Here is a 12067-nt window from a genome sequence, read left to right on the forward strand (position 1 = left end):
TGGCATCAGTGGGACATTACATTCATATTGCTGATTTTATCAAAGTCCTCACCATTGTTGTTTGCCTTGGGTCTATGTCTTTCATTTCCCGCCTCAGTCACAAGACTTATCCAAAATAATTATTGTTGCACTAAGGAGGAAATTAATAAATCTCTGAGGAGGAAATTAGAGTTCCAAACAGTGTGGGTTTAGTGTAATACATGCACACAAATATCATTTTTAAGCAAATGTATTGCCTATTCTTGTGAACTTATAGGCAGAGTAATGCATAAAAAATGTGTATTTCTTTGCAAAAAGCAAGAAAATGTGGCCTAGAATAAAAGCAAAACGCTTCATGCATCTGGCTATAGTTGGACTGTCATTTTGCAAATTTAAGTCTAACAAAGACGCCTACTCAACATCAATGCAGGGGAAAACAAAAGATCTACACTTTCCTTTCTTCAGTCACAGAATGATGCTATTTTACAGTGGACTTATGTACTGTGAACTCCGCATAAAACGCATTACCTGTAGAACATGAACACTAGCCAACATTTCTCATGTCAACAAACAACTGATCACATCAGTTGAGCAAGACTTCATGCATTGAGCGAGCAACGCTGTTGACAGATGCTGAGAGAAGAGCTGTGATTGGTCCGTCGCGGTGGGTGTTCCGCATTCTGCAAAGAGCTGTCGGCAGAAGCGCGAGTTGGAGAGGGGACCGTCGCGTCTGTGAAGGAGCCTCCTCAGTCATTCCCAGAGGAATAGCGATCCACCGCCAGGAAGCAGGGATGCCCTACATGTTCATCAGTACACAGATCCGATTGGTGTGTATCTCGCATCTGTAAATGACTCGTGTCGTGTATTTAGAAGAGACGCGCTCGAGTTGGAGATTCAGGGATTTGGCAGAGCAACATAGCTAATCAATCAGTGTCGCCACTTGCCGATTATAGTTATACAGTGGCTTGTAATAGTACGCATGCTGGAAACAACAAACAGTCAAGGCTACAAGCGGAGCAAGCAACGTGCGTGTGGTTGTGGTTTTTGTTGTTGTTGCCATGGTGCTAAATTAATAACACATGTTGCACAGTTGTCGGCCTGCATGTTCATTTTGTTGTCTGCACGACTAGAGCAACCTAATTCTATAGCCTCTGAGTATCTGATTATCTATTTTTAGTCTGTTATTAGAGATTATGATCCGCACCTGCCAGAGGGCTGCAGGTGTAGCCAGTTATATGCAACCATAGCAGCAATAGCAGATATTGTTTTAGCAAAAATAACTATTTCTCAATTAATCCAGAGCAAACTATCAGCTGTATAGTTAATGCACTTTATTACTTCTTACAGGAGAATGGTCCAACAAATGTGGGAGATGAATATTCTGATGCAACTGTGATGAATTACCTGGGAGCAAGGAAAACAACCATGCTGGGAAACAATTTGTGAGTATTGGGGTATATGACGAGTATAGGGATGGTCAGAGAGTGGACATGAAGTAAATGTGGCACATAACTAGTCAAATTAGGGCAATGTCTGAAGATAGAAAGTAACCCGAGAGATTTGCAGGCATAGTTCGATTCAGGGCGTCATCCACAAAAGCACCTAGACTTCCAGGTTACAGGATGATCTATCCGGATTTAATCTTTTTATGAAACCATCTCCACCACCATCTCACAAACAAGGAATAGTAAACTGTAATGGCACCGCTCCGATGCAGAGCTCTGCACACACATGCAGAATCGGCTCCCAGGTGTACCGTAAATGTGCTCACACCGGGCAATATTTCCATATTTAGGCACTTAACACTGGTGTTTCTTTCATTTTGGCAGTTATCGTGTACATATTGACGACAGAGCTGAGATCAGGTCACATGGAGGAAGGCTGCTGCTTTGCAGATTTAGAATAAACCATTCAAGCTGATGGAATACAGATCAGGGAAGTGTTGTCATTGGCAATCTGATTCAAATGCTGCTGGGAAATGAACCAAGGTGTGGAAGGAAGTGAACAAGCACCAGAACAATTAACAGCATTCTACTTTCCAAGCAAAGTTTACTAAAAGACCCAGAAATCCCACATCTGTGGAAAGTAGAATGACTTTGTGTTTATGCTCATTTAGTTCCGAGTACCATGTGGACGACCCACCTCGCCTGGTGTTGGACAAGCTGGAGCAGATTGGCTTCCGCGTGCTGACAATGACGGGGGTGGGACAGACGCTGGTGTGGTGCCTCCACAAGGAGATGGAGTGATGGGTCATGGAGCAAGTGTTGACTGTATCAAAATGCCTCTAGAAGCCGTTAAAAGGATGAATGAATCATGCTTTTTTTTTTTTACTTTAAAGTTCTACATTCGACACAGTGACAGCTACAAAATCAGCCCTTTGTCAAGTGAAAATAAAGTCCTAATGTTGAGATTATCCCAGATGTAAGGTTTCAGATTACATAAAATAAGTGACAGGTCACCAATTTCAAGGGCATACTGAACTACATTCCAGATATTTTAGAAGATCCTTTGCTCATATTGTTTGCTGTTTACTACAGGTGACCAAGTGGGAATGTAGGGAGTGAGGGCCAGTCTAACTGTTAATATATCATTTGGTAATACAACTTAATTAAAGGCATGTCATCCTGTGCAAAAGACCTCACCCAGTTGTCCCTCTTTTCTGTCCAATAAATAAAACACAATGCTAGATAGTTTTGTACTTACAGCAGCGTGTAAAGATGTTTTTGTAAGTGTATCATATGCTTATGATTAAATGGTGTAATGTGTATTTGTGTACTTAAGAATAAAAGAAAACAATTTGCAATCCCGCTGCAAATGATATATTCTTCTGACAATCCATTAAACAGACATACAGTTGTGTTCAGAATAATAGTGTGTTTAAAAAAAGTGAATAATGCTCAAAATCCTTAGAATAGCTTTTAATTCCATAATATCAATGCATTGGGAACACTGCACATTCAATTCCAAATCAAAACATGACCAAAATTGATCAAGTTTGTGTTATACCTTTACAAAAAGTGAAGAAAAAGGAATATTAGGCTGTTCAAAAAAATAGCAGTATTTGTATTTTTCTTTACAAACTCAAACATTTACTGTATAAACTGAAGAAATGTCTCAAGGGTTTGCTTTACTTTGAATCACTGCACTAATATTTAGTTGCATAACCATTATTTCTGAGAACTGATTCACATCTGTGTTGCATGGAGTGGACCAACTTCTGGCACCTGTGAACAGGTATTCCAGCCCAGGACCATTTAACTACATTCCACAATTCCTCTGCATTACTGGGTTTTGCCTCAAACAGCATTTTTTGATGTCACCACCAAGTTCTGAGGTCCACTCCATAACATCAATCTTGTTCATCTGGAACCAAGACTTTGCTCGCTTACTGGTGTGTTTTGGGTCATTGTCTTGTTGAAAGACCCATTTCAAAGGCATTTCCTCTTCAGCATAAGACAACATGACCTCTTCAAGTATTTTGATGTATTGAAACTGATCCATGATCCCTGGTATGCAATAAATAGGCCCAACACCACAGTATGAGAAACATCCCCATAACATGATTTTTCCACCACCATGCTTTACTGTCTTCACAGTGTACTGTGGCTTGAATTCAGTGCATGGGGGTCGTCGGACAAACTGTCTGCGGCCCCTAGACCCAAAAAGAACAATTTTGCTCTCATCAGTCCACAGAATGTTGCGCCATTTCTCCTTTGGCCAGTCAATGTGTCCTTTGGCAAATTTCAACCTATTCAGTACATGTCTTTTTTTCAGCAATGGGACTTTGCGGGGGCTTCTAGCTGATAGCTTTGCTTCACATAGCCTTCTCAGTACTCACTATTCTTCGATCCATTCGAATGGTAGTTGACCGTTTTTTTCCCACGTCGTTCAGGCTTTGGATGCCATTCCAAGGCATTTGAAAGGATTTTGGCTGAGCAGCCTATAATTTTCTGCACTTCTTTATATGTTTTCCCCTCTCCAATCAACTTTTTTTTTTCAGTGTGAAATGCACTATAACCAGCATGCACAACATTTGCTTCCTTCCTTCCTTAAATATGGGCCATAATTGACACCGGTTTCTTCACAGAATCAATCACCTCACTAATTGAACCCAACACTGCTATTATTTTGAACATGCCCCTTTCAATTACAGATTCAATTACACAGAATGAGCAGCATGCATGTCATGACTGTTGGGTCTGTTGGTTTTCTATGACTCTACAACTCTTACTAGTAAATTATTTGCCATGTAGAAATATCACTTCTACCAAAAAATTAGATTTATGAGGTTAGTGATGTTGGACTGCTATTATTTTGAACACAACTGTATAAACATGATGCAGTCTATGAAAAATCTTATCTTAAAACCAGCTCTGTGGCACCTTACAGGGATGCTACATGCAGGGATGAGGCACTAGCACTGCAGGCACACAGATTGCAGCAGTCAGCCTGTGAGAGCCAAACCACTGGGCGGTTTCAGTACAGCCCCAGGTCTGCCAACACATGTCTGGGGCCAGCCCGGATCACTAACCCACAAACCAGAAACTTTGCCAACCAGCTCACAGCCAAACTCTTACCAGTCCTGCTGCCTCACACATGACTTCGCTTCTACCTCCACACTAAAGATCAAAAGGTGCTGGTGCTTCCCAGTTCTGTGACCATGGAGATTCCAGAAGCCGTTTGCATGCACCAACGTGACATCTTGGACTTGGGAAAAATAAGAAAAATGGGGCAGAGGAAGATACTACGAAGATTCCAAGGCTGTGCTGTAATTGTTGATAAGACAGAGCATACAGCAGGCTCATCCTCCCATCCTGGTTTGCATGCAGCACAAGCCACTGCAGGCTCATGGCAGGGTTGGTGGTGAATGTGTTTCCTGTAATTGTATTTCCTCTGTTGTCATTTGGACAGAGTTTGTGTGTTTCTGGGCTTTTTTTCACATTGCCAGGATATGAAAAAGGCTACGCATAAACAAAACCATGTGATGAGGGGATTTTGCAGGAGGAGAGGAGCAGATGTCTCCCACCACACCACTCTGCTCCACAGCTGGACATTGTGTAACAGAACCATGGCGAGGCAGCGCAGGAGTGGTAAGAGAGATGGATGACTGGGTTGGATGGTGCAAAGCTGCCATGTGGCTCCTAAATAACAAAAAGACAGGAGAAAGCGTCGCCACACAGGCCCACAAACACAGACACAGCATTACGCCATAGTCCCCCGAGGGACAGGAAAATAAGACTATTTGGATGGAAAGATGTTCCACAGGCAGAGGACCTTGTTACAAAACGCAGGGCGGCCGCAACTGTTTGGCACTGTAATGTCTGACTTAATGTGGGTCACAGAGCGGTAGCGTGTCACTTCAGAGAGCATAAATAAGCAATACAGAGTATCTTCTAGGTATACATTACATAAGCCGTGTGAAACAGCTTAGAACAATAATATCTTAAATTTGTTGTGGTCAGTATTATGGGAAAGAATATATACAGTTTTTGAAGGTAGAGGCATTTTTAAATTTAAGCTGGTCCATGGCCTGTGAAATGATCCATCAGGACCACGGGTGGACTGAAGTGTATGAAAAGGAAACACTGAGGTGGGTAGGTTGCCCCCAAAACAAGTACACCTTTAACAGCCATTTTTCCTTCACTCATGATATTGCAGATCATGAGTGAAGGAAAAATGGCTGTCCTTGCACTGTTCATGCTTAGTGTAGCAGTTATCACATAGTAGAAGTTGTTCAGAAATAATTTCATTGAAAGTCTTTCAGCTGGTGATTAAAGCAGTAGTTTTTTGCTGAGAGTTAGATGAGAAGATCGAGGCTACTCTCATGTCTGTCCTTTTAATTTTAAGCCGGAGCCAGATGTGGTTGTATTGGAGGAGGGGCTACATGCCAGGCAATTTCTTGGCTGGCAGCAGCAATTCCTGGAGTCTACATTAGTTGCCTGACAACAAGACTCCAGAAAGTCACCCCTCCGTGCCAAGAAATAGTTCACCCTCACCCGGTCAAACCGCAAAGTGTCTTATTTTGTTTTTGAACAGATTAAAAAAACTAGACAAAACATAAACATCTTTAAAGGTGCTGGTACTGTAGGTGGATTTTTTTTTTTTTTAAACCAAGCTTGCCGTTTTCCCAGGTTACCAGTCTTTAAGCTAAGCTAAACCAAACGTTTCCTGGCTCCAACTTCCTGTTGTATTATGAAATAAATGGTTTGCATTTAGATTGCATATCTACCTCTGAACAAAAACCTAAAACTGAATGAATGGCATTGTGCAGCTTTGAAAGTGTGTAGTCCACAAGGTCTATTCAGTCTGGAGTAGAGCATTAGACAGTGTATACACAGCCCAGGGAACAATCATCTTAACCACCAGATCTATCATGGAGGGCCTTCAGAGTATGTTCACTTTTCATCACGTGAGGCCACAAGAATTCCCACAAAAGCCGACCTACTGTTCCTATCTCAGCATGATTACTGGTTTTAACATCCACGTAGTCACATCGCACGGTCTGCGGTTTGGATTGCTGCAACTTTCAACTCATTTGACAGAGTTACTGAACATGTATTGCAGTCTGCAGACAACAGAAAAGAAAGATTGTCCCATTGCACTCATGGCTACAATAATGAGGTAATAATAATGAGTTGTCACATCTAACCAGACAAATGCAAATGACATCATTATTCCATTTTGATTACGTGTGGTGTTGCATGGCCAATCTAACTCTGGCTCCGTTACAACCATAGACTGTATATTAACATTAACAGTCTATGGTTACAACCTACAGTCACTGGTTACAACACGATGAATAAAGACTAAATACTCACTGGGAGCCTCAAATCTCGAATAATTAATCAACTAATTTATTAGGTGTATTGATTAGATGTTAAACTCTCCAGATGCACCACAGTACAATATTATAATGATGCATCATCTAGGGCTCAATATGTTTGAGATTCCTAAGGATTTGTGATTGTGTTAGAGAGTATTGTGTTAAGATATATTGCAATTTATTCCTTTTATGACTGCAAATGATATCACCAAAATCATCAGAAAACTATTAACACCATGTGGAAATGTAATTGAATAAATATCAAAATATCATTGGTATCCACGCATTAGGATACAATATAACACCAGATAGTGTGCAGTACTGATTCATCCCTGTAGCTAGTATTAGGACTCCTACCTCTGGGTCCGCACTGCAGGAGCCCTCACTTCTTCTCTACTCTGTATCTCCCTCAGTCATCCTTTGTTCTTAATGAAGGAAAAGACATGACACCCTGATTAAAACCACAGATTTGAAAAAAAAAAAAAGTTTCTTTTTAATTACTAAAACGACTTATTTTGCCACACAAGGTATTGCATACAAAATTTTAACAAACCACATAAGAGGCTTTATGAAACTAAAGCCTGAAACAGGTATTCATTTAATAGTTGCAGGATGGTACCGAGCTGGGTCCTGCTGTGCTATGACCCCGCAGCATCCTCGTCATCTTCTCTCTGCAGTTGTTCTATGAGCTTCTGCCGCTCAGCAGCCTGCCTCATCCTCATCATCACCACGCTCTCATAGTCACGCTCATTTGACAGGGCACCCTATAGGAGAGACAGACAGACATGGAGAGAGGTTATAACAACATGGGAAATAATACAAAGACTGTATATAATCTGAAAGCACATGTTGTAATCTATGTAATTTTTGTCTGTTATTACAGACAAAATGTAACCGTAATGTATTTGAGCCCAAGATTTCATAGATTTTTAGAGAAGATTAACAAATGATTATTTGATTAATAGATACGTTGAGCAGCAGAACATTTTCTACTACTTGGATAGGCGAGCAAAAATGTGTTTTGGATTGTTGGTCAAAGAAAAAAACAACCAATTGAAGATATCAGCTTGGGTTTATGGGGTTTTTTTTTTCTCAATATTATCTGACTTTTATGGTTTTTATGCAATTCATTGAGAAAAATATTCAACAGATTAATAATCGATAATAAAAATAATTGTTATTTGCAGGTCTACTTTTATCTTTCATTGCATTAGTCTTGGTACTCCAGCAATTTAGCACTACGCTTCCATAAAGTTGGGTGACTCACAAGTTAGATTAAAAATGTAATGATTAAAATCTAAGCAGCAGAGGCATAGATATCCAGACTTTTAGTCAAGCTCCAAATCCCCTGGATCCTGCATTCCCCATAATGTAATACCGCTTGCCAGACCTATCTCCACAGAACTGTGGAACTGTAACCACTAGCACCTTTTCATTAGTCACTCTATATCTGGTAAAAGCCTTAAAACTGCAGTTTGTTGCATCAGTATACATGTGTAGTCTCTGAGCCCAAGCCAAGATAACCCTGATGACATCACATTTACAGTGTTCACAGGATGTGTAACACTCCCCACGAGTAAACTGATCTAGATGTATAAATTCAGTGGAGTGGCCTTTCAATATTTAAGGAAAATTTCTAGTGAGCCATTACACTGGAAGGGAATCATAGCAAAGTCAAACATGCCTGTATTTTATATCATGACAACATTGACTCAGGGCAGCACACGGAGCGAATGACACCACTGTCACCGTCCACAGTATGTTTGCTTTCACGACAGGGCCTGCGGAGGAGAGGCGGGCTCGTACAGATGCTCTCATCTCAGTTACCATCAGCATGACGGCAGGGTGAACATGCATGAGGCAGCAGCCCGCAGAGCAACTGTGACAGGGTAATTCCGCTGCCTTAGGTCATTAAACCCCAAAATGAGGCCTGGGATTAAGCCTGGCAGTCGCCCGGCCTCTGTGTGTGTGTGATTTCTTTGAAGGACTTGGACGACGATGGCGAGAGATTCACTTACTGTGGGGGGGGGAATCAGAGAGAGCAGCCACTGGCTAATGGCTAATCAAGCAGGGTGGAACATGGGCCAGACGTCTCACACTCACACACACACACACACACTTAAAGGCAAATAACACACACATATGCACTCGCAGAGACCGGCATAACACTTTGAAGCGGAGGGAGGCCATGTGTCCATGGAGTGAGCCATTGTTTTCTAGGATTATATCCAGGAAGTCTGCGGGGCCAAAGAAGTGTCTCTTTAACAAGACAGTGAGCTTCAGAAGAGAGTGAGTAAGTGTGTCCATGAAGGACTGGCCGAGTGAGAGCGATTTCAGGAGGAGGTAGGTTTTTGTCAATGCGCTCGCTGAGCATCTGGAAAACATCACGGGGACTCCAGCATCTATGTGCTGAGAGAAATAGGGGAAGTATGGAGGAAGAAGAGAGGAGAGGGTTGGTAAGGGGATGTTATCCTGGCCGCCCGCCCACCCCCCCCCTTCCACCCCTGGATTGAGGAAAGCTGCTATTATCATTCCAGTAATGTGAGCTCAAGCTCTTGTCTGACACGTAACTCTGAAATATCACGCAAACGCCATTAGGTAAATAAACAACTCTTACATCTTCAAATTAAACAAAACACAAGCAAGTATACAAGCAAGCTGGTGAGAAAGCTTCCTCTTCTTCAGCAAATATATCTCCACTTTGCCCTGCCCTCTACTGGCCACTAAACTGAAGTGCAGCAAGACATTTCAAGTCAGAATTGGTCCTGACCTATTCTCCACCTAGTGTGGTCAAGGGCGGACTGTACCAGGCTAATGATGTAGGGGAATTCTGAGCATTAGCAGGTGCTTTATGGGCAGGGTGACGCATTTCTTCTCAGAATGAGGGATGTTTCCTTGCCTGGGGGTGTTAACTTAAAACATACATGTTTAGCCAGTGCATCACTCTGTAACTAACACTTGGTTGTGTATGTATGCGTGTGTGTGTGTGTTGCAGTAACACTGGGGCCCAGGGTCAGTAGGAAACCACAGAACACAAACAATGGGCCCCCGTACTAAGCCAAGAGAGAAGGGCACAGAGCCACCGCAGAGGTAGGATGGTAGTAAAACACACACACACGGGCACAAACAAACAAACTAGGCCTCCAACCAGCACACCCCAGCCTGACCCCGGGCCAGTAATGACATCATGAATACCACCAGTACTGTGAGTCAGGCAGTGTAACACACACTCTCACACTCCTTCCCACACACAGCAGGAGGCATCTCAAAGCGCAGGTGGCCACTGTGTTCCTCCGGCACAAGTTGTCAGATCAGCTGCACATTACACCATGCCTATTTCTATGTGTGTGTGTGTGAGACGTGTGTGTAAGTATGTGAGCAGGAGTGAATGAGTGTGTGAGGAAACAAGTGTGTGTGTGTGTGTGTGTGTGTGTGTGTGTGTGTGTGTGTGTGTGTGATAGAAAAGGAAACGTGTGAACTGGTGCAGCTACAAGATGTCACTAGGCTCGTTCGAGATGAACTGCGCCTCGCCTGTAATGTGGACGAGAGCAGGCGGCAGAAGCCGGCGGCGGTGACAAAAATCCGCTGTCAAGTTGGACAGTTTCCAGCCGTTTCCAGCAGCCTTCAGGCTGAACAGGAAGTCACAGAAACACTGTGGTCCGATTCTGATTTAATAAAATGTTATCAGACCCATATATCAGCTCCTACACAGTCTCCAGTTGTTTTAATTATGACAGAGTAGCTGTCAAAATGCTCTACATGCGATCTGTTGCTGATTTTAATTAACAACACACTGTAGATGATCTGTAATCTGAACAGATTTAGTCTCTCTGACTTCTAAAGTAACTATCAGTCACACATGTGTTCTGTACAGAATAAGCCTTTAAATCAGACAAATACCAGTTAAAATCCCTCCAAATCAAAATCAATAAAAAGTTTATATAAAACGTCATCATGTTGAGTCGATTCTGAACCAATCAGCTGTAAGATCAGCTGAGAGGGCGGCGTTACCCAGCATGCCCTGGGTCCACCTGGGTCTTGCAGTCGGTGGAGAGCAACTGCGGCCGCCTTGATCTCGTGAGGTTATCATTGCCCACGTGTGCATGACGTCAGAGCAAGTCGGGATCAAGTCGGACACAAATCTAACCGGCATGCATTGGGCGGCGATCGCTGGTGATCGATTCTGCACAGATCTGGCTCATCTCGAACGAGCCTACTATCTCTACAAAATGGAAAAAAAGAAAAGCATTTTGGACACAAACACAAATGCAGACAAATTTCATAAATTGTCTTAGTAAGGTGTTGGTCTGCCTGGCGCCTCCAGGATAGCTTCAGTATTTCCTGGCATAGATTCAACAAGTCTCTGGAACTCTACTGGAGGGAAGAACACAATATTCCCATATTTTGTTTTGATGATGGTGGTGGCGACGTGTCTAACACGTCAGGTCAAAATCTCCAAAAAATGTTTTAACTGGGTTGGGAACAACAAGAACTGTTTTCTTCACATCATTTTCATACTCATGAAATCATTCAGTGACCCCTCGTGCCCTACTCCTTCATGTTTCTCCACGCATTTATTTGTAAGGTTTCTATTTAATTTGTTGCATACACATAAAGATCAGTCCCTGTCCTCTGTAGATCAGAGATCTTCAACAGGGGGTCCTGGACCCTTAGGGGGTCCTCAGAGTTACAGCAGGGGGGACACCATATTATAAAGTTGTTTTTTTTTCTTCAATTTACCATGAATCCAACATATTATTGGCAAATATATATCAGCCTCTGTGAAAAAAACACATTGATGATAGGCTTACTGGCCTATTGGTAAGGTAGTCACCAAGGTAGCCATCCACAGACAGTTAACCCTGAGGATTTACTGTGCTTTTAATTCAATGTTTAACATTAAAACATGATTTATAAAATCATGCCAACAATAATTATTTTAATAGCTTAGTATTCTATGCACTTAAAAGGTATGTGTAAAGGCTTTAGGCAGCCCATGCTGCGTTATTGTAGGCCCAGTTTGATATGCAACTTCATTTTATACAATATATGTAGTAGGGGGTCCCTGATCCGTCTCTCTCAGTTAAGGGGTCCTTGGCTTAAAAACCGTTGAAGACACCTGCTGTAGATCCATTGATGCACCATAAAGGGAAGCCACACAACTTTGTACGCGTTGTCAGTCAATGCTGTTGACGTTGTCCCTTAAAATTTAAGTGTTACTTTGTCTAAGTTTGGCCAGGATCATCAGCTCTATGCCTAAAATGT

General features: G+C 42.2%; 2 protein-coding genes across 2 annotated transcripts in view; one reads left to right on the top strand and one right to left on the bottom strand.

Annotated features, from left to right (window-relative positions):
• The first annotated feature begins 546 nt into the window (after positions 1-546).
• gchfr (GTP cyclohydrolase I feedback regulator) lies at positions 547-2341 on the top strand. The gene is made up of 3 exons (XM_031279246.2): positions 547-806; positions 1327-1421; positions 2096-2341. The coding sequence occupies exons 1-3, from the start codon at positions 771-773 to the stop codon at positions 2223-2225; spliced, it is 261 nt and encodes an 86-aa protein (XP_031135106.1). The 5' UTR covers positions 547-770; the 3' UTR covers positions 2226-2341.
• Positions 2342-7276: 4935 nt separating this feature from the next.
• Positions 7277-12067, bottom strand: part of dnajc17 (DnaJ (Hsp40) homolog, subfamily C, member 17) — a 32920-nt gene continuing 28129 nt past the window's right edge. The window contains exon 11 of the mRNA XM_031279242.2: positions 7277-7566. Coding sequence (XP_031135102.1) covers positions 7441-7566 — 126 coding nt within the window. The 3' untranslated portion in view covers positions 7277-7440. The remainder of the gene's footprint in view (positions 7567-12067) is intronic.

Source organism: Sander lucioperca, chromosome 18 (assembly GCF_008315115.2).
Source record: "Sander lucioperca isolate FBNREF2018 chromosome 18, SLUC_FBN_1.2, whole genome shotgun sequence".
Lineage (NCBI taxonomy): Eukaryota > Metazoa > Chordata > Actinopteri > Perciformes > Percidae > Sander > Sander lucioperca.

Bases quoted from the DNA above. Each gene is read 5' to 3' on its own strand.
- gchfr (XM_031279246.2), top strand. From the start codon at position 771: ATGCCCTACATGTTCATCAGTACACAGATCCGATTG. The intron at 807-1,326 runs GTGTGTATCTCG...TACTTCTTACAG, and splicing joins TCAGTACACAGATCCGATTG to GAGAATGGTCCAACAAATGT. The intron at 1,422-2,095 runs GTGAGTATTGGG...ATGCTCATTTAG, and splicing joins ACCATGCTGGGAAACAATTT to TTCCGAGTACCATGTGGACG.